This window comes from Aulonocara sp. 'chitande type north' Nkhata Bay, linkage group LG14 (genome assembly GCF_057382095.1).
Source record: "Aulonocara sp. 'chitande type north' Nkhata Bay isolate Kocher_YH1m ecotype deep benthic linkage group LG14, A_spYH_male_GT1.1, whole genome shotgun sequence".
Lineage (NCBI taxonomy): Eukaryota > Metazoa > Chordata > Actinopteri > Cichliformes > Cichlidae > Aulonocara > Aulonocara sp. 'chitande type north' Nkhata Bay.
The window spans coordinates 4,941,172-4,964,442 of NC_141357.1; the positions used below are offsets into that span (position 1 = coordinate 4,941,172).

Here is a 23,271-nt window from a genome sequence, read left to right on the forward strand (position 1 = left end):
CAGTGTTACTGGAGGCCAAGGTAATGCCATCCAGAGTAAGAATCTGGTTGGATACCATATTTCTAAGATTTTCAGGGCCGAGTACAATAACCTCAGTTTGATCTGAATTTAGAAGCAGAAAGTTAGCGGCCATCCAGGTCTTTATGTCTTTAAGACATTCCTGCAGTTTAACTAATTGGTGTGTGTTATCTGGCTTCATGGACAGATAGAGCTCCGTGTCATCTGCATAGCAGTGAAAATGTATGCTATGTCTTCTAATGATGCTGCCTAAGGGAAGCATGTATAATGTAAACACTGAACCCTGTGGAACTCCATAATTAACCTCAGCGTGTGAAGAGGACTCTCCATTTACATGAACAAATTGGAGTCTATGAGATAGATATGATACAAACCACTGCAGCACAGTACCTGTAATACCTACAGCATGTTCTAATCGCTCTAATAGAATATTATGGTCGACAGTATCGAACGCTGCACTGAGGTCTAGCAGGACAAGCACAGAGATGAGTCCACTGTCAGAGGCCATAAGAAGATCATTTGTAACCTTCACTAAAGCTGTTTCTGTGCTGTGATGAGCTCTGAAACCTGACTGAACCACAACACATTTTGTTTGTTAAATGCAGCTATTTCTGTATGCTTTGTCCGACAAAAAGACATTTGGAAAATTCATTCTGAGGTGAAAATATTCAGAAATTTCACAATAGTGTGGGTTTTTTTTGTGTGTGCTTGTGACAATGTGGGTGAGAACACCATTTGCCCAGAGTTTAGGTTTGTTATTCTTAGTTAACATTCTTGTTTTGATTTAGCCATACCTTGTTTTTTTTCTGTAGCTTGCAAATATTTACTATCCTGGGTTTGTTTATGTTTTGCACTTTTACAGATTACTTAATATAACATCTTTTAAATAAATTTTGACAAGTTTGTTAAGTTAAAATTTCATTTATTTAAACTGTTAGCTTGTCCTGTTTAGTGCTGACATCACAGGAAGGAACCAGGTGAAGAGGGGGAAGAAAATTGTTTTAATTTAATAAAGTCAATTTTAGGGTTTTGTTTGAGAGTTGTATGTATTATTGTAAAATGTAATGGCTACACTTCAGAGGTGTGTGTTTTATTTTTGGTAAAAAGTATCATCATGTAATGTTTAGTATTACCCATTGAATGGAATATTCCATAGGAGAATATTGTGTTTGGATATCGAGTATTTAAGCAGAGAACTCAGGTGTTTGACAGAGGAGGATCAGGTCAGTGTGGCTGAGTGCACTTGACATTAATTTTGGTTTAAGTCCATGCTTATTTGCACCAAGTTAACTTTGGAGTTAACAGCATCTGTCTCCTGGCCTTCTTCAGCATCTGTCTCCTGGCCTTCTTCAGCCACTTTGGCCAAGCTTTATCACAATGCTTGATGCCAAGATTATATTTGAGAACAAGTAGCAAAACCCCTGTTGTAATAATAAACACCAATACGAATGTGGTTTGCTGCATTTCACCAAAACAAAACAAAACAAAAACCCCACAAACAAACAGACAAAGATAAAAGTTGTAGTATTTAAAATATTTAACAAATCACATTGTGTTTTATCTCTTTATTTGCAAAAATGCAAATCTCTTATAAGGCACTTTGTTACACTTTGAACAAGTCACGAATGACTCAAATGTTTGGATGTCAATGACTTTGTGGATCAGGCTTCTAAACATTTTGAAGATGAAGAAATTCATGTGTGATCCTACTGCTCTTAAAATAAAATATTTCACAGTGACATTCACACAAGGTAGGCACAAGAATTATTCTAAACATGTCACACATATTTGTACAGATACTGTAAATGTGAGATATGTCTAAGGTGTGGTAAAGGACCTTGTTTGCATTGATTTGAAATATTTTTAACAGCACAAGTCACAAGACCAATTTTTTACATTGAACACTTTAGACATTAAACACCTGTGGTCACATTTTGAAAGCTCTGCATAAGTACTTTGGTATGCAGGATAGTGCATTGTTTTGTTAAACATACACACAAATCCATCAGTGGCTGTAAGACTCTAACAACCAAGATTAAATGTGGTTTTACCCTCATACATTTGGAGGCACCAAGGAGCAATGTTTTCTTCTTTTTGCAGCATGAAGACACACTTTGAAGAAGGGTTTCCTTAAAATAAACAATAGTCCTAGGCCCAGTAACTGGCCTGCACAAGTATGGTCATCACATGATAGGGTCAATCCTTTCGATATAACCAAGTCAATTTGCCACACCAGCTGGGAAGTAGATGTTTCTTTAGTGTCTACTCAATAGCATCAGGTCTGGTGGCCACATAGACAAAGACGATGATAAGTAAGACCACTACAGCTAGTGTGGGCAGGACTACAGTAGCAACCTGCTGACGGGCTTCCTGCATTGCCTGTTTGCGCTCCTTCTTGTCCTTAGAGGTTTCTTTCTTCGGCTTGCCTTTAAGCTGCCTCATTACGACCAAGTGATGATTTGTCTTGCTGTGCTCACTGGAACCTGGGGAAGCATACAATAGTTAGCATTAAATTTTGGCATTAATATTTCTGTTACACACACACACTTGTTGTAAATTACATGGTGGCACAAAGGAGTAATAGAAATGAGTTCACACCTAGTTGTTTTAATCCCACCCGAGGGATTAATAAAGTTCTATCTTATCTTATCTTAAGTCTCAGTTTCAGAAGTAAGCAGACAAAAATGATACTGATATAGCAGTCTCAAGAGTTAGCAAGGACCAGAAACGATTCCACACTGTCCAGTAATGGCTGACAAGCCAAGTCCCTTATGTGATCCTCCACCATTATGACAACGTCTATTTCTTCCATTTCAATTCGACAAGCGAACTCAATTCAGTTACATTTTTATAATGTCAGTCACAACATCTGATCAAGGTGCCTTTACCTTGAAGTTAAAAACCTACAATATTAGATGGAAAACCTCAATGATCAAATTATTCCTTGTTGCATCCCCTTTAACCTCCTAGGACCTGGCGTCCACATATGTGGACGTCCCATTTTGGGTTACTTAGGCCAAAATACTCAATTTTGCTCTACAAGGGCCTGATATCCACTTACAAGGACATTATAGTGCTACTGTTCTATTGAAATTTTAGGGTTCTAGGTAGGTTCTAGGTTCTTTATTATTTGTCACATGCATAGTTATACAAGTATAACACACAGTGAAATGTAGCCTGACACGCTCCTCGACATGTGCAAAAATTGGGGGGGGGGGGGGGGGTGTAGAGGAAGAACAACGAATATCCTCATATTTCATTTTTCTTAGAAACAAAAAAAAAAATCTGGTAATTCTTTGCTTTTACATTCATCGTGTCCCAACATGCCCAAATATCAAAGAGAAATTAAAAATGAATGCCTTGGAAGAGTTTGGGTCTTAGGAGGTTAAAGAAATAGAGCTCGGTAGACTTGGGTTTAGGAAGGGGCATCCACCTGCCTTGACATGTAACACACAAGAACCTTCCATTTTCTTCAGTTTCAGTACAAATGCTTACAACAATAACACGTATTTATGACATTTACAAATGATTTACAGTCCATGTTTACCTTTTCTTATTACAGTGAGGCTCACAGTTTTTGAACAGCAAAGGTTAAAATATCAATACTACAGTCTAAATATCAGGAGAGCAAATCTATGTGCTTTCACGGTTTTTAGTTATTTAGATTTTTCTTAAGTTATAAATTTGTTTTGAAGTTATTGCATTCACAGGATTACTAGAAAACTTCTCTGTCCTCTGACCTCTGTCCTTGAGGCTGAGGTCCCTAAGATTTAAACCTGTTAAGAGATTTTTAGTAGATAAACCTATAGCATTAACTTCTCCTTGAGTTATCGCATTCATAGGATTTTCAGAAAACTTGAACTCTGACCCAGACCTTGAGGTCGGGGTCACTAAGATTCAAACTCGTCTGAGATTTTTAGTTAATACACCTATGGCATCATTTGAAATTCCTATGTTGCTTTGTTCTCGAGTTATCGCATTCCCAAACTTGGGTGTCCACATTGGCCATCTGCCTACCTGCCCACCTGGCAGGGTGATGACAATACCCAATCAGCCTTTTTGAAACTGAGGGATAAAAACCAAATAAACCTATTAGAGAGAGACAGAATACCTATTAAGCTCTACTTATAAAGCGCTATACAAATACAGGCCATTTACCATTTACTTGTACACATTTGCCAATATTATTATTATTATTATTATTATTATTATTATAATAATGAATTGCAAATTATACTTTCTTCTCTTTTAATATTATTATTGGTGCTATGTACTATGTTTTAGCATTGTTCATTGGTCAAAGTAGAGTCACTAATTAACCTTATTAGGTCTCTCTTTGAAAAAGAGATTTTAATCTCAGTGAGACCATTACCTGGAGAAATCCTTAACTAACAATAAAGCACTACTCCACAATCATATTGCTACAAAAGAATACACTGTAAGCTTCAAATCAAATTCACCCAGGTGAATTTAAAAACAACCTTTACTGCACCGAGATTCAAACAAACCAAGCAGGTATGTTCTACATAAAGCAAGTTTCACGAGTGTATTAAAAAAAAAAAAAAAAAAATCAGAGGTAAGGGAAACAGCAGTTTGGAGGGCAAGAAATGTTCAGTCGCTGACGTTGCAGATACACTTAGTCATCAAGAGTCTCCAGCATGCAGAAATACAAAAAAAGATTCCGAAGCAGTCTGACCTTCCACAGTCGCCCCCCATGCTATATTTACTAGGGTTAGGGTAAAAGTAGTACCTGAATCGTGAGTATCGCGGCACAGTGTATTCATATCATGCTAACGTTACACTTCGTAACATTAGTTCCACACTGAGAAGGCGCTGACTTCACAGGGGACTGCGTTAAATACAGGAGTTTTCTAGTCTTCCCATTTTCTCTTAGACAGTATTACGTACTGTCGAGGAAGTTACGGTTTTGTATCCGGTGCCTTTCAGTGACAGTAGTTAGTATAGTAGTTAGTTCTAACTTTAGGAAGCGTGAGCTTCATCGATGACAAAGTACTGCTGACGATTCAGCAGCACTGAGTTACTTTATTATTAGCAGTGAGTTACAAGTAACTGTCCTGAGTTGGGACAGTTTCTGTTGGCCAGCATATTTCTACCGGACTCGTAATAGTCGGGTTCGTTATAGCAGAGAATCACAGTGTGAAAGAATAGTTACAAACCTTGTCGTCACGGATCTCGACGTGGCAGTCCGTGGAAGACTTGGTGGAATACTACTGTTAAATGGTTAGCGTGTAAATAAGGAAACTTCCGCCAACGACCTTCAAAATAAAATACTACATAAAACTTTTTGTGCCAAAATCTACCAAAAAGTGATTTCCGATGTTTCTACGGTTTTTAAAGTCTAATACCTTTACTTATATTACTTATATTAGCAAATACTGTAGTGAACAGAGGTTGAACATGTTATAGTGTGTGTAGGTTCTCAGTCGTCCAGTTCATGGTAATCTAAGGAGCTTGGGAAAAAAAGCAACTGGGCTTCTTTAGGTGTCTTGAAGACGCTTCACCTCTCATCCAAGAAGATTCTTCAGTTCTAAGAGCAAATGGTGGAGAGTCCCACAAGTGCTTAAATAGCCAGGATTCTCTACCAATTTCTACCAACCATATGCCACAAACCTGTCAAAATAGACCACAAAACTCTCAAAGTTGCACATAAGTCCCAATTATTAAATCTCAAAACAACCACTGTGCATTAACAGGTGTTCTTGCAAATGTAAATAATGCTTGACCTAAATATATGGATCACAATTTGAGCAATTGCTTAACATTGTAATTCCAATATATAAACACTCTAGTATAGGTATATGGTGTATAGAAGTACATATGATTTCACGGTATATATATCATAAAAAAATTCTGTTAAATTTCGGGGGCCTCCTCTAAATAAATGATGTTGGCTACAGAGTGGCCTTTTGTTTACTGTGATTCTCACAGTTGAGCTTTTCTGTCTTTGAAGTGCACTTTTCTTTTGTGCCGCGGTTTGTGATAAGTTTGAGGATTTACTTGTGTGGTGTTTGGGTTCTGTGAGTAGGGAAAACCACTGTTAATTGCAGATTGCTTATCAAGGCCGGGTTGAATTTTTTTTTATTAAGGATGTTTTATAAATTTTAATAATTGTTATTCTAATTCAAAAGTTTGAAGTTTTAAAAGCATTTGACTGATAATCCTGATTTTCTGAACAGCGGACCAGACCAGTTTAAGAAAGTAAGTGGCAGTGGTACGCATACTAAAGACAAAAAACCCTAAGTTTTATTACAATCAATAAAGTCTTTCTTGGTCACTTAAAGTGTGTTTATAGAAATGTGATGTTATATATTTCTGCTGCGTTCTTGGATAGATCGCTTTTTAATGTCAGTGACACTTTTTACCTGGACAAATAAAGGAAATATAAAAGTCACTTTGCCAAAAACTGATTCTATTTTGTGTCAGGAATGTTCTTTCTGGCTCAAAACGAATATCATTAGACCAAGAAAAACAGGCATTTCTCTTGCGTGAGATGCAGGCCATCTTCTTTAAGTCTGCTCAGGACCTCATCCATTTGAGGTGCATCCTCAGGACCACCGACGAGCATGTTGTCCAGGTATCAGTTGGTAGCAATTGGTCCAGTTGGAGCAATTGACCTAGCGAAGCAAACAAGTCCTCAGTGTGTGGAATTGGATACTTATCCACACAGATCTGTGGGTTTAGAAGATTTTGAGCATACGGCACGTTACGTGGTGGGCAGAATTTGGGTACAGTGGGTCTTAGAGGCAGTTCGGCTTTAACCCTTTTCATTTTTCCTAGCTTTTTAGAGAAAACAGCTGCATGCCTCTTTAACACAGTCTGTAACTTGTCTTTTTTTCTTTGCTCTTTGCATGGGACATCTTTAAGTATTTCCTGTTCAATTTAATAAATTTCAACGACTTCCTAACAAACAGCAGTTTAAACACATTAAATCAGGAAGTAAAGACAAATGAATGATTTAGTTCAACAAATGCTCCAGTGAGCTATTGAGGTCCACTAAAACTATGCAGTTTTCAATTGACTTCAGTTCAATTCAATTCAGTTCAATTTTATTTATACAGTACCAAACCAACAGTTGCCTCAAGGCGCTTTATATTGTTAGGTAGACCCTACAATAATACATACAGAGAAAAACCCAACAAGCAAATTACCCCCTATGAGCAAGCACTTTGGCGACAGGGGAAAATCGCCCTTTTAACAGGAAGAAACCTCTGGAAGAACCAGGCTCAGGGAGGAGCAGCCATCTGCTGAGACCGATTGGGGTGAGAGAAGGAAGACAAGATTAAAGACAGTGTCATACATAGTAAGGAGTAAAATTCAGGGTGGTATCGACGATACTGATCCGATACAATACTTTGTACAAACTTAATGTGTTATTGTATTTCAAATTATTGCTTCATAATGATTACAGGGCATCAGATTACTCGTTCTTGTTGTTTAATTATGAAGAATTATCATATAGAAATAAAAAAAACTTGAAGTTGTGTGTTAACTGATGCTGTTTGAACACGCATATCTTGTCATTTAACATGTATATACTTGCCTCAACATTTCAACAAAAACATTCAACATTCACACTTTCCCTCATTCACAGTAGTGCTATGCCACACAACAAATTCTGGTATCAATCCAATACCAAGTAAATACAGGCCCATTATTGCCGATATCGGTATCAATAATTTGAAGTTATTCAGGGAGCTAATTGGGGGAGAGTAGTGTGCCATGACCTTATCGGTGTAACTTTTTGCTGAACATTGGGGGGTGGGGGTCAAGATCTCTGTCTAAATAAATAAATAAATCTGGGTAAATTCCCAGATGATTAAACATGCAACTGTTTTGCTGGTAATACCTGAAATGAGTAAAGAAAATCAACAGCCTATTTATTTATTTTTTTTTGGGGGGGGGGGGGGGGGTTGTATTGGTTGGGTGTGATTATTGGGGTGGGTGGGGGGGGGGGGCATAATTTCCATGGGCCATAATTATTATGGCCCTGCATGACCTGTGAACTGAATTCTCAATTTGCAATTTCTCGTGTGCCACAGTTGGCACACGAAGGGTTAACTGGTGGCACGGCCATAGCTGGACTGGCCATCGGGCATACGGGCATTTGCTCAGTGGCCCAATGATTTTTTTTTTTTTTTGTAACGGTATAAACAATGAAAGGTGTTGGACTGGCCAGATGCTGGCCGGTGTGTAAAAATAACGCAGTTGTTTGGTGGTGGCATCTTGGAGCTTCCAGAGATTCAGTAAAATTAACAAGTGGTCTTGTTAATTTTAAGTGGTCTTTCTCATCACATAAAAAGAAAAAAGAAAACAAAAATATTCAGGAATTAGAAAAAAACATCAAATCACTAGAAGAAGCCTACGCGTCCCACCAAGATCAGGAAACATTGAACAAAATACGCAAAACAAAACTAGAATTAAATGAGATAATTGATAAAAAAACAAAATTCTTAGTACAAAGACTACGCCTACAAAATTATGAACATGGTAATAAATCCGGTCAATTTCTAGCAAACCAGCTAAAAATAAATAAAGAAAAAACAACTATATGTGCTGTTCAAGATTCATCTGGGAACACAATATATGAACCGATACAAATAAACAACATTTTCAAGGATTTCTATAAAACGTTGTATTCACCACAAATAAACCCATCTAAAAAAGAAATTGATCAGTTTTTGGACAACATAACTCTTCCAAAATTATTAGACACTCAAGCAATGGCACTGGATTCACCACTGACACCAGGTGAACTCCAGGAAGCTCTGATAAGTATGCCCAATAATAAGGCTCCAGGTCCAGACGGCTTTCCTGCAGAATTCTACAAAGAATTCTGGTCGATTCTAGCACCAGTTTTCTACAGAACGTTGTTGGAAATTAAAGAAAAGGGCAGACTTCCATCAAATATGAATTCTGCAAACATTAATCTCCTGCTAAAACCAGGCAAAGACCCTGTATATCCCTCAAGCTATCGTCCAATATCCCTTATAAATGTAGACCTTAAAATAATCTGCAAAGCTCTCTCAAAGAGACTGGAGAAAATAACCCCCCTCTTAATTCATCCTGACCAAACTGGTTTCATAAAAGGTAGGCACTCATCAACAAATACACGTAGATTACTTAATTTGATAGACTACTCATACAGTAAAAACCTAGAAACTACAATATTCTCTTTAGACGCAGAAAAAGCATTTGACAGAGTTAACTGGAAATTTCTATTTGCAACTTTACACAAATTTGGTTTTGGATCCTCTTTCATAAACTGGTTAAAAATATTATATAATTCCCCAACAGCTTGTGTTAGAACAAATGACCAGACATCCTCCAGCTTCTGTCTCTTGAGGGGCACCAGGCAGGGATGCCCACTCTCCCCTTCACTGTTTGCAATTTTTATTGAACCACTAGCAGCAGCAATTAGACAGAATTCAGTAATTAAGGGCATAAAATGCAAGAACGTGGAACATAAAATCAGCCTTTATGCGGATGATGTGTTACTCTTTCTCCAAAATTCACAAACCAATATCTCTGGGGTGATTGAATTGATAAACTCTTTTGCAAGAATATCAGATTACTCAATTAACTGGTCAAAATCTACAGTTCTACCGATTAATTGCTCCCTCCATAATTCCTCTTCTACACCACTGCAATCAGGAAATATAAAATATTTAGGTATTAATGTTTCTCCCAAGCTTGCAGATCTAACTAAATTAAACCATATCCCACTTTTAAAGAAGGTAGAAGATGATCTGGCTAGATGGAAATGTCTACCCATATCACTCATGGGAAGGGTTGCCGCTATAAAAATGATGGTCTTACCAAAAATAAATTATTTATTCTCAATGATCCCAACTAAACCGCCACAAGATTGGTTCAGATCGCTAGATTCATGTATGTCCAAATTCCTTTGGAAAAATAAACCCCCACGTATAAGCTTAAAAACACTACAAAAGACCAAGGATAAAGGAGGACTAGAACTGCCTAACTTTCAGCACTACTTCTTAGCCAACAGGCTTCAGTTTATCTCAGGATGGCTAAAACACACCCTCTTAGATGAACCTTGGCTAGATGTAGAACAAGCACTTTGCAATAATCTAGAGATCTCAGACCTACCATTTATCAGCTCAAACATCCAACGACATGAATGCTTTAAAAGCATCAACATCAGCTCTTCTCTGACAGCATGGTGGGAGTTTCTAAAATTGACAGCGTCTTCATTAATCCCATGCAAACGTACACCTATCTGGAACAACCCTGACATATTACAAAACAATAATATGATAAACTTTTCAGATTGGAGTGGTAAAGGAATCAAATATTTAGAACATATACTAGAAGGAACAGAATTTATCTCATTTGACGGACTAGTTACACAATATGGGATCAACAAGAAAAGATTTTTAGAATATCAACAAATTAAATCCATAGTAAAAAAGAAATTTAAACCGGGTCAAGTTGAACTACAAACACCACCAAGTGTGGTTCAATTTCTTACTCTTAAAACCCCCAAATTACTATCCAAAATATACAGAATGCTTTCTAAAACAGATGAATCAATATCACTTCCTATTGCAAAATGGGAAGCGGATTTATCAGTTAACTTAGACCTAAACTTCTGGTCTCAGATTTGCTTAAAAACCTTTCATCTAATTAGAAATCCCAGTCTTCAATTAATTCAATACAAAATATTACATAGAGTGCACTATACAGGTCATCGGATGTTCAAGATGGGCTTTACGTCTACCAACAACTGCTCACACTGCCAAACCAATTCACCGGACAATTATATCCACGCTCTTTGGTTCTGTCCACCAGTTCAGAAGTTTTGGCGCGAGATATGTGAAGATTTATCAAAGTGTCTGAAATGTAACATTCCAACTTCCCCCTTAGTGTGTTTGTTGGGCAGCTTAGATAATGTCACTTCAGAAAAGAATATCGCCCATATGGTTTTCACTGCCCTATGCATAGCCAAGAAAACAGTCCTCATGAACTGGAAAAATAAAAATAATCTTAATTCTAACCAATATAGAAATTATCTATTAGATTACAGTCTTGATACAGCCTCTGCCACCACATCAGATCAATTGCTCTGGGCTCCTTTGATCAGCTCCATCACCTAGTGGGGGTGGGGGGGTCATAGTTTGGTCCCGCCTTCACCGTTGTGATTGGTGTGGGGGTAGGGACAGGCTTAGGGCGTCGGGGGGTTCCCCGGAGGCATCTTCCTTGGGGGGCTCAACCCGGGGTAGCGGTCATGTCCGGTTAGGGGCTCTGTTGGCTCTCAGGTGGCTGTTTCCTCGCGGCTGCGTGCAGCGGGGCTAGGGGAGGGTCTGTGCTGACGGACGTGGGTTACTGACCTGGTAGCCTGGCTGCCCCTGGGTGGGTCCGGGATGGGCGTGAGGTTCTGGGGGCGCTCCGTCTCTGGGCTGGGGCCCGGGCCGGGCCTCGGGGGCTTGGGTCCTGGTTGGTGTGTTGCCGGGGTTGTGGGCGGGTGGGTGCATGGGGGCCCAGCCCTGGAGCAGGGTGCCGCCGGTGCATCGAGCCACCTGGGGGGGCTCTTCAACTGGTGGGGGAGATTGTCACATCTTGCAGGAGCTTTCCTCTCCTCAGGAGCTCTCTCTGCAGGAGGGGGAGATACAGGAGAGGTGGAGGAAGATCTCAGCCTGGGTGTTTATTGTCTTATGTAGTCTGGAAGATGAGTGGATGGTGGGGTGGGTGCAGTTTTCTCTGTGGTGGGGTTGGGTGGACTGTCCCGGGCTCTGTGGGGCCGGGAGGCGCTGCTGCACTGGGCCCCGGTCTGGATGGGCCTGGGCCCCCTTTCCCTAGCGGGTATGGGGGTGCCTACTGGGGTCAGCGGGGGAGCTGGCCCCAGGGAGGGGTCACTTGCCCCTCCCTTCCTTCCCTCCCCATCTCCAGCTGCCTCCCTCTTCCCGCTCCACCACAACCACCCACACACGCAGGACCTTGGAGTAGGGGTATGTCACCAGGGTGCAGAGGAGGCCCCCCCCCCCCTGTCCCCTTCTGGTTGCCTCTGCCTCAATTTTATCCCACAACTTAGACATTCACATTACTCACACTCTCATTACACATACATATAGGATCTTGGGGGTGGGCGCGATACACGGAATCCAAAGTACCATCAGGGTGTACACCCCACCCCTGGCGTCGTTGCCCACCTCTCAAGGTTAAATACACGTAGACATTGAGGGCTAGCAGGAGGGACCATGCGCTTACCTGCTGCTCTCTGGCAGGTAGCTCCATGCCCTCCTGGGTTTTAAATGCACCTTAGAACACACATGCATCAACACTACAATGAGCGGGTGGAGGGAGGTTTGGAGTCTTCTCTCACCCCCATTCTCTGCGACCTGCTGGAGCAGGGGGGCTAGGAGGAGGAGTTGGCCGTCCGACTGCGGTCTGGAGTGTGGGGCCTCCCTGCTGCTGCGGAGTCGGGGCGGTCTGCCTCCCCCCACCGCAGGGAAAAGGGTAACACCACCTGGGTCTGGGTGCAGTTCCCCCTCCAGGGGCAAGGGTACCTAGACCCGGTTTGTAGAGTACGCTTGGGGAGTGTGATCGTGTGTACAACGTCTCTTTATGTCTGTATCCACGTTGGTTGAGTGTGGAGTAAGTGCATATGAGAGCATGAGGGTGGGAATGGATGTTTGTATATGTGTGTGCCTGTATGTCTGTGTCTATATGTCAGGTTGGGTATCAGACGCCACCTCTCTGGGGACATCTCAGGCCCTCCAAGGTTTGGAGGCCTATCTCCCCCTACCACCACTTCCCCTGCCAGTGGCGGACTCCCTCAGACATCGGTGCGTTGGTGGTTCTTTGTGTCCGGGGATGGGCGTCCAGGTACACACCGGCTCACTCCTTGGCGGCTGCTTATCGGGGCCTGGAGCCTGGGGCTCGCTCGGGCCACTTCGGAGGTGGGGTGCCCCTGGCCTCTCGGCCTGGGGCTCGGTCACTCAGGCGCGGCTGGCTGCCGGCGGAGCTCACGGGCGCGTCACTGCAACTCCCCCTGGCTTCTGCTCCGCGGCTGCTGAGTGAGCCCTCATCTGGGACTCTCCTCAGCTCTTTCTGGGACAGTGGCGCAGCTGCCCCTCTGTTGGTCTTCCTTGGTCTCTTGTGTTCTGGGGGCCTCTGGATGTCTGGAGTTTTGATCTCCTCCATACCTGCTTCATACCCTGGAGGACGGGGCTGTGGCCCCCCCACACCCTCTAGCAGATCATTACATGAAGGAACCTTTTAAAAAAACAAGTGCGTCCATGCTCACAGGTGTACACACGGGTGATCACACCCACAAACTACACCCTTTTTGGCTTCTACCTCAAAGCACACTGTGTTCTGTTGATCTTATGTGCTGCACAATAATGTTTAATATTTAGTATTTACTGTCATATTCCCATATATCATTGTGATGTTGTTTATTCTATTACTCTTGTTCTCTTCTGCTTGTTTTCTTTTTTCTTTCTCAGCAGGTGATCCAGGTGATTGATATATGCATTTTTTATTTCATTTTTTTTTTCTGCTCATTCTGTTGGTTTTTGTTTTTTGCCCTTCTCCCCCGTCCCTCTTCTCAGCTGTTTCTCTTTCCCTCTTTCTTTCTCCCCTTCTTTCCCCCAGTCAAGTCTGTCCCGTATTCAGTAAATGAAAATAAAATAAACAATAAAAGGTGAATCAAATGGACCATTATGGCAAGGCTGGGATGGTCAGTTTGGTAAAGTAAATCCGTTGGGCATCTTTCTTTGCCTTTAGACAACAATTCTGATGGCAAAAGAGCCAAACGGGACAGGCAAAAAAAAAAATAAAAATTAACAAGTGGTGGATGAGGGAGATCAGAGGCAGGACGAGGAGAGACCCGGGGCGGCCGCCGGTCCGAGCGTCAGGTGAACTGAACTTCAGGTAAGAAGTTATGACCTGCAGTCTATCTGGGTCAGATATAAACCAAGTTTAGGTGGAGTTTATTTTCGTTGTGCTGACTTTTTACAGTCAGTTACAATAACTCGTATGCGTACTAGCTAGCATGATGGAGTTTCTATACAGCTGGGTGGGTGCTTTGATGTTACTGATGTTGAACTTTATTTAATTCATAAGGTTAGTTAGTAGAGTTGCCAACCGTCCCGTAAAAAGACGGAATCCTCCCGCATTCAGAGAAAATATTACGCCTTTCGTGTTAAGCTGAGAGGGAACACAGTTTGTCCCGGACTTCAGCTAGAATGGAAAAGACACAAAGCTGGAGTTACTCTGTGTCTTTGCTGCACAGCTGCCTCTTCTCCTTTCATTCTCTCCCCTCCCTCTCCTGTTGCTACTTCGATCATGAAACTGATCAATGATCAGCTGATTGGCTTTTCTCTCTTGTTTGTTTATCGCTCACTTTGCGCCAGAAAGAGGAAACCGGCAGATGTCGAGCTAAACAACAGCAGCACGTTTAAGCTTGATCAGCTGTTGTTAGAATTTCTTTAATATTAATTTCTAGTGTCAGCTGATGTTTTCTGGAGCCACAGCTGTAAATAGTGCTGGTCATGATATTGGTTTGTATATGTGGTGAGAGGGAAACATGAAGATGAAACCAGGAGATGTCCTTACTGGATCATCAGAGCTGAACAGGTGAAGGAGAAACAGGTTTACCTTTCAGGTGACATGAATGAGTTGAAGGGAAGTTATGAACTGTTTCTGAGAGACAAATAACACCAATATCATTTTCTAAGTAGCTGACAGCTGGTAACTGTGCAGGGGCGGATCTAGCAAAGTGTTGCCAGGGGGGCCAGGTGGGGCATTAACAAGGAGAGGGGGGCACAAAGAAATACTTTCTTATTTTCATTTAAAATGTCTGGCTGTTATTAAATAATTATCTGAAGCTTACAACCAAAGTTTTTATCTGATGTAAAATGTATAGAAATCATACATATATACCAACAAGACTGTGCATCACTGTCACAACAGCGTTTGTTTTCATTCAAAGGCTTTATGGCTTTAATACCTGGTGGGCCGGTCTTTAGTCAAAATGCCCGGGCTGTTTTTTTGTCCCAGTCCAGCCCTGTGCACGACACACAGACACTAATCTGAGAGGGTGCATTAAAAAATAAATGGCCACGCCAGCGGTGCACATCGCAAATCAGCTCGCATAGACACATTAGTTGTGCCTCTTCTTAATGACGGTATCTTAACTAACAACCCCAACTACCAGATTCTACTTGTAATTGGCTAAAAATAATTTCACCTACTGGTGAGGGGGACGTTGTTAGCTTTCCACATTCTGACACTTCAAAAGCTTCAGGAGCTCTCCGCTCAGCACAGCATCAGCACCACGGAGATACACGGACTCGAGACACAATGCATTTTTGGGACTTTCAGGCATATGGACCAGTGTTTTATTTTCTAATCAAACCAGAAATCTTTAATGAGCTGCTGGATTTGTCTCGCATTAACTGGCTGAGTTAATGCCAGTTAATGCAACATCGAAGCAGCTGGAATCCACAGCTGTGCGTGTTCATGGAGCTGCATTTTCACCTGCTGGACATCACTACCTGACAAGTTTAACTGTCTTCAGAACATTGCAGAGGCATTATTGACAGTATTTGGCTCTAATGTCTGTGTGAGCAGGTTTTCTCTCACATGAATTCAATTCAATTCAATTTTATTTATATAGCGCCAAATCACAACAAAAGTCGCCTCAAGGCGCTTCATAGATACAGAGAAAAACCCAACAATCATATGACCCCCTATGAGCACTTTGGCGACAGTGGGAAGGAAAAACTCCCTTTTAACAGGAAGAAACCTTCAGCAGAACCAGGCTCAGGGAGGGGCGTGGCCATCTGCTGCGACCGGTTGGGGTGAGAGAAGGAAGACAGGATAAAAGACATGCTGTGGAAGAGAGACAGAGGTTAATAACAGATATGATTCAATGCAGAGAGGTCTGTTAATACATAGTGAGTGAGAAAGGTGACTGGAAAGGAAAAACTCAATGCATCATGGGAATCCCCGGGAGCCTATGTCTATTGCAGCATAACTAAGGGAGGATTCAGGGTCACCTGGTCCAGCCCTAACTATATGCTTTAGCAAAAAGGAAAGTTTGAAGCCTAATCTTAAAATTAGAGATAGTGTCTGTCTCCTGAATCCAAACTGGAAGCTGGTTCCACAGAAGAGGGGCTTGAAAACTGAAGGCTCTCCCTCCCATTCTACTTTTAAATACTCTAGGAAAAACAAGTAGGCCTGCAGAGCAAGAGCGAAGTGCTCTAATAGGGTGATATGGTACTACAAGGTCATTAAGATAAGATGGGGCCTGATTATTTAAGACCTTGTATGTGAGGAGCAGGATTTTGAATTTAATTCTGGATTTAACAGGAAGCCAATGAAGGGAAGCCAAAACAGGAGAAATATGCTCTCTCTTTCTAGTCCCTGTCAGGACTCTTGCTGCAGCATTTTGGATTAACTGAAGGCTTTTCAGTGAGTTTTTTGGACATCCTGATAATAATGAATGAGTGTCCTCAGGTAGCCGTCTGAATGCTGGACACTCGTAGACCTGTGTCTCTGAGTGGGAGACCAGAGATCATATTAACATGTGTGTCTCTGTATTAACAGACATGCCATATTGGCTTAGTTAATTTTTCTTATCATTCTTGTGAGGAGACCATAAATAGCATTTGTATTTTCTGTTGTACAGTTCATTTGTTGTTATGGATAACAAGTGTCTTTCTTTTGTTTCAAAATAGCTGATAACTATTCGCTGATAGCTGTCAACATCTGCAAACAAATATAATTCTAGAAAGTGGTTCTATATAGTGTGTAACTGTTAATATAGAGCGTTATTAAATTTATTGCTAATGCAATCATATGGCACACTGACCTCTGAGGAAATTTTAAATGGCACTCGCCATCAGAAAGGTTGCCGACCCCTGCTTTAAAGTGAGGAAGATTTCATGAGTGTGAACATTTCAGGTGAAATATGTCAAACTTTAGAAACTTCAATTTTGGGCAATTTTTGTTTGAAAAATGCTTAAAAACACTCAATTTAATGCACGCGCCATGGAAACGACGTCACTCATTAGAACCTGCGGGAGGCTGACGTCTGATGTCAGTGCGGTCATCCTGGAGTCCTGTTTTTGTATGTGGAGGGTTTGAGTTAACATGTTTTAGCAACTGGCCCTGAATTAGACGATAAAGTTAATAAATTACGAATCTGTATAGAAGCATGATGGAGCTGTGAGAGTTCACAGAGGCACTCGTTGCGTTTATAAAGCTGGGAAATTTTGAGGGAGGTTAGGGAGTCCTCGGAGATGTGGCCAAAATTTGATCTTGCACGCATTATGTGCAAAATCAGTTATAGCTACTGATGCTGAATTAAGTATATCATATTTATGTGAGTGCATTGTGTATTGCCGTGTCTGTACAGGTGTCCAGATGTATGTTATGTGCTCGGTGAGAAATTGAAACTGTGTGCATGCAATAAGCAGGTTGGAGGTTTCTCACCTGACTTTAGCTGTTTTATTTCCAACAGACTGATGCTTAAATAAAATAAGAATAAGTGCTGAACATGAATTCATTATTAAACATCACTGAAACTCTATGCAGCCTTACTGACAATGTGTCCATAATTCACAAATATTATGGATGACATTCATTTATCATGAAATGTTGTTCACAGTCACCAAGAACACACAAAGTTATTCTTTACTATGAGCTGTACATTTTTAATTTACATGCAGCTAAAATGTGAATTTGCAAATGAATTCTATCAGCAGGACATTTTTACTGTTTAAACATGCTAACAAGCAGAGTTTGGTGCTGTGATCTTTGGTTTAAAACATGAAATTTAGTCATTTACAGTGCAAAGCCATTTTTCTCACCTTCTACCAATCTTAAGGCTTTCATAAAGAGTGAGTTCTGCTGCGGGCCTCTCATTGCTGTGTGTAGAAATAGCATATGATGATATAAAGCCATGTTTTGACATTTAAATCCGTAATTTGTCTGATTATGTCACGATTAACACAGATGATCTTTTTGTTTTCTCGTAGCTGAGCTGGTGAGTCCTGTCAGCGTACGCCAGATGTTAATCTCCAACCTGAGGAACCGTCCTTTGAGCCCCAGCCATGTGGACTCTATGAAAAATCTGGTCCTCTCGTTAAACCACAACCTGGTTACGGGGACGAAGGCGTTTCCTTATATTGCCTTCAGGGGATTCTTTAACAAACTGCTGCTGACGACACCTTTCACCCATGTGCCAGAGAGCCAGTTGGAGAACACCACTCCATCTCCTCCTACCAACTCACCAGCTGGTTTAATGGTGCTGCCTGCAGGGTCCCACCTCCATTCATGGTTCCTCACACCTCTGCTTCCAGAGAAGGCAGATCTTTCTGTCCTGAAGGCAGATCAGAGGAACTGCGTCTGCACCCTGGATGTCGACGGCGACACCATCACCAGAGTCATTTCCACTGTGTATTGCACAGAGGAAAGGGAAATGACAAATCGATGGAGAGTTACGGACTACACCTCTGACGGCAGAGTAATCATGTCGGTGCTCTGCCAGTTTCTGAAGAGGTTTACACAGGGTGCAAAGAGGAAGCCTGCAGAGGAGGAGAGCAGCAGCAGGAGCCCCACTCCACCAAGGAAATGTCTCCGGCTGTGATCAGCAATGAAGCCTTTCCTGGACATATGGAACATGGATGTTACATATGGATGTTTCCTCGTGCTTTGGAGCAAACTTTCTAACTCCTCATGTCTGCGCTGTGTCTGGAAAGGCTGGAAACATCTCTCCATCTTACACAGAGACCATCATGATGTGGCTAGTCTGAGGAGTTATTTCTGTACATATGTATATAGTTTTTTTTTATTATTGAGATACACAGGTCAGCGTTTTCAGTGCGTCTTGCACTTTTCGTTATTTCTTGGTGCTGGCCTGTGTGTTTGATATGACTGCAAGGAATACAAGACTGACTTTATTATGTAATCTGTGTAAAATGAACCAATAATCCATGAAGACAGTGCAAAGTGTAAATTATCATCTTCTGCATCTCAGACATTGGCGAGAATGAACAATGTGGTAAGTAAAAAGTAATGTTCTGTCTCTAAAATGATGTCCCAAAATATTAGAAAACATCTAGTCCAGCCTAGAAGTAATAAATGCATGAAGTAGTTTTTCAGCGTCACTCTGAGACAGGATATTTCTTATTTCAGAGATATTACACAAAGATTGGAATTGGAAGAAATCAGTTCTAGATATTTGTTTAATATGTGCATTGAAGGACATGTCCTGGTCAATAATGACTCCAAGGTTCCTCACAGTGTTACTGGAGGCCAAGGTAATGCCATCCAGAGTAAGAGTCTGCTTAGATACCATATTTCTAAGATTTTCAGGGCGAGTACAATAACCTCAGTTTGATCTGAATTAAGGAGCAGAAAGTTAGCGGCCATCCAGGTCTTTATGTCTTTAAGACATTCCTGCAGTTTAACTAATTGGTGTGTGTTATCTGGCTTCATGGATAAATAAAGTTGGGTGTCCTCTGCATAGCAATGAAAATGTATGCTATGTCTTCTAATGATGCTGCCTAAGGGAAGCATGTATAATGTAAACAGAATTGGTCCTAGCACTGAACCCTGTGGAACTCCATAATTAACCTCAGTGTGTGAAGAGGACTCTCCATTTACATGCACGAATTGGAGTCTATTAGATAGATATGATACAAACCACTGCAGCACAGTACCTGTAATACCTACAGCATGTTCTAATCGCTCTAATAGGATATTATGGTCGACAGTATCGAATGCTGCACTGAAGTCTAGCAGGACAAGCACAGAGATGAGTCCACTGTCAGAGGCCATAAGAAGATCATTTGTAACCTTCACTAAAGCTGTTTCTGTGCTGTGATGAGCTCTGAAACCTGACGGAAACTCTTCAAATAAACCATTCCTCTGCAGATGATCTGTTAGCTGTTTGACAACTACTCTTTCAAGGATGTTTGATATGAAAGGAAGGTTGGAGATTGGCCTATAATTAGCTAAGACTGCTGGGTCTAGAGATGCTTTTTGAGTAAAGGTTTAACTACAGCTAGCTTGAAGGCCTGTGGTACATAGCCGATCATTAGAGATAGGTTGATCATATTTAAGATCGAAGCATTAATTAATGGCAGGACTTCTTTGAGCAGTTTTGTAGGAATGGGGTCTAAAAGACACGTTGATGGTTTGGAGGAAGTAATTATTGAAGTTAACTCAGAAAGATCAATTGGAGAAAAAGAGTCTAACTTAACATCAATGGTACTAAGAGTAGCTGTAGATAATATTACATCTGTGGGATGATTATTGGTAATTTTTTCTCTAATGATAAAAATTTTATTTGTGAAGAAGTTCATGAAGTCATTACTAGTTAACGTTAAAGGGATTGTTGGCTCAAAAGAGCTCTGACTTTTTGTCAGCCTGGCTACAGAGCTGAAGAGAAACCTGGGGTTGTTCTTATTTTCTTCAATCAGTGATGAATAGTAAAATGTTCTGGCTTTGCGGAGGGCTTTCTTATAAAGCAGCAAACTATTTCTCCAGGCAAAATGATGATCCTCTAAATTTGTGACACGTCATTTCCTCTCCAGATTACGAGTCATCTGCTTTAGGGTACGTGTTTGAGAATTATACCACGGAGTCAGGTACTTCTGATTTGAGGCCTTAGTTTTCACAGGAGCTACAGTATCCAGAGTCGTACGTAGTGAGGAGGTGAAATTATTAACAAGATAATCGACCTCTGTTGGGGTAGCGTTCAGATAGCTGCTCTGCTCTGTGTTGGTACAGGGCATTGGAGATGATAACAGTGGGTGGATTATATTCTTAAACTTAGTTACAGCGCTTTCAGAAAGACATCTACTTTGATAAAGTCTACTCTCCACCGCTGTGTAATCAATTATTGTAAATGTAAATGTTATCAGGAAATGATCAGACAGGAGAGGGTTTTCAGGAAACACTGTTAAATGTTCAGTTTCTATTCCATATGTTAAAACAAGATCTAGAGTGTGATTAAAGTGGTGGGTGGGTTCTTTTACATTTTGAGAGAAGCCAATTGAGTCTAATAACAGATTAAATGCCATGTTGAGGCTGTCATTTTTAGCATCTACATGGATGTTAAAATCACCCACAATAATTATTTTATCTGAGCTCAGAACTAAATCAGATAAAAAGTCTGAGAAATCAGACAGAAACTCTGTGTAAGGCCCAGGTGGACGATAGATGATAACAAGTAAGACTGATTTCTGAGTTTCACAGCTGGGGTGGACAATGTTAAGCATCAGGCTTTCAAATGAATTAAAAGTCTGTCTTGGTCTTTCGTTAATTAATAGGCTGGTGTGAAAATTTGCTGCCACACCGCCCCCTCGGCCTGTGCTTCAAGATTTCTGGTAGTTTAAATGAATCAACACCCCCGACTCATTCTAACTAACATAATCATCCTGCTGCAACCAGGTTTCTGTAAGGCAGAGTAAATCGATTTGTTGATCAATTATTAAGTCATGTACTAACAGAGACTTGGAGGAGAGAGACCTAATATTTAATAATCCACATTTCACTGTTTTACTCTTTGGTTCAGATGTGGATACTGTATTGTTCTTTCTTTGTAATTGTTTATGTTTAAGTTGTTTGTTGCTGGTTTTTAGTTTGTTTTTTGTCTTTTTGGAAGCTGACACAGTCTCTATGGAGATGGGTTTTTGGGGGGTAGCAGGAGGAGAGAAGCTGCAGAGAGGCGTGTAAGACTGCAACTCTGCTTCCTGGTCCCAACTCTGGACGCGGACTCATCAGGGCTAGTTCTTTGCAAATGCACCGTGACACCATGTCAGAACTGTAGGAAACCTAATGGGCCTCTGGAATTGGTTCAGCCTCCCAGAGCCAATGGATAGAAACGGTTAAGAAGGAACCCGAGAGCACTGTAAATGCATGTGCCCAACAGAACTGCCCCACTGCCCCCACGATATGGCCCCACAGTGGCCAACAGAACCACAGGAGCCAGACAGAGCCCCAGAAGGAGTGTGTGAGCACCGATGAAAAGCCCTCCTTCTCAATCGCCAGCAGTTCCTTCACAGATGCACCATCTAGAGGCAGCCAGGAGCACGACACAGTAAAGTTTGGATCAGCACCTACTCCAGGTACACATCAGAAATGTCAAAGCTGCAGTCTAAATGTATCACTTTATACAGCTAATAATAAGAATAATATTAATCATGATAATAATAATAATAATAATTTATTCTAATAATACTTTAAAGTGTAAGAGATAATGTACAGTAGCTATAGTGAATACGATTTGATCAACTGGTCTCTGAATGCTATTGACACCCTTTTGTCAATGAGAAGTTTGGGCTCGGGAGAGCCGGAGTGCCCTGGAGGGACTTTCCCTGCCGGATACACGATGGACGGGTGACAGACATGGAGGATCGTGTGCCTGGCGGGACTGTCGATCGAGGACGCTGAAGATATCTACCTATTCGGAACCATGATAACAGGGTTCTTGCTGATCGGAGCTGGCTTGGCCCTGGCTTATCGGAGAATTAAGAAAGCGGAACCGGCTGTTCAAACCCCCCCCCCAAGGCTGCCCGCTGGGATTGAAATGATGGGACGAGGTGCGGCTTCTCAGAATGGGCTCACTGAATGCAGCATGGTTAAGAGCTTGGAGGAGCTAACGGCTGCAGTCAAGGCTCAGAATAACACCTCTGAGCGTATATTGAATTACATCAGGGAAGAATCCACTTGGAACAACACCTCTGGGCGGAAGCTGGATTACATCGCGGATCAGTTGGCTGCGGTCGTGAGGTCTCAGAATCTGCTCTGTGAGCAAAAGACTGAAAAGACCACGGAACTGAAGGTAAATAACATCATGGAGAAACTCACAACTACCCAACGGGAGATTGAGAGACCAGTGTCGGTGTTAAAACAGCTTGAAATTCTCATGAGTTGTTTGTAAAAGAAAAATCACCATTATAATAATGCGTAGCCTCATTCCTCAAAGAGTATGAGGCAAGCCGTCAGGCAACTCAGGAGAGGAAAGCCTGATCTGTGTACAGTGGGGCGCTGCTGACCTTAACTGAGAATATTGTCAGGTGTTGAAAGGAATACTTGGAGGACCTCCTTATCTTCTATAGAGGAAGCAGAGGGGGATGACTCGTCCATCACAGGGGGGTGAGGCCAATGAGGCAATTGAACAACTTCTTGGTGGCAGAGGCCCTGGGGTGAATAAGGTTTGCCATGAGTTCCTGAAGGCTCTGGATGTTGACA

The 23,271-nt window shown here is 41.5% G+C and overlaps 1 protein-coding gene and 1 pseudogene across 1 annotated transcript; both read left to right on the forward strand.

The window, feature by feature from the left end:
• Positions 1-9,705: 9,705 nt before the first annotated feature.
• LOC147313915 (uncharacterized) lies at positions 9,706-18,658 on the forward strand. Its single transcript, XM_086262737.1, has 2 exons — positions 9,706-10,106; positions 18,053-18,658. Exons 1-2 carry the CDS (start codon positions 9,819-9,821, stop codon positions 18,656-18,658), a joined length of 894 nt encoding a protein of 297 aa, XP_086118863.1. The 5' UTR covers positions 9,706-9,818.
• A 3,618-nt stretch (positions 18,659-22,276) lies between these two features.
• On the forward strand, positions 22,277-22,960 carry LOC147313916 (uncharacterized; annotated as a pseudogene).
• Positions 22,961-23,271: the final 311 nt, after the last annotated feature.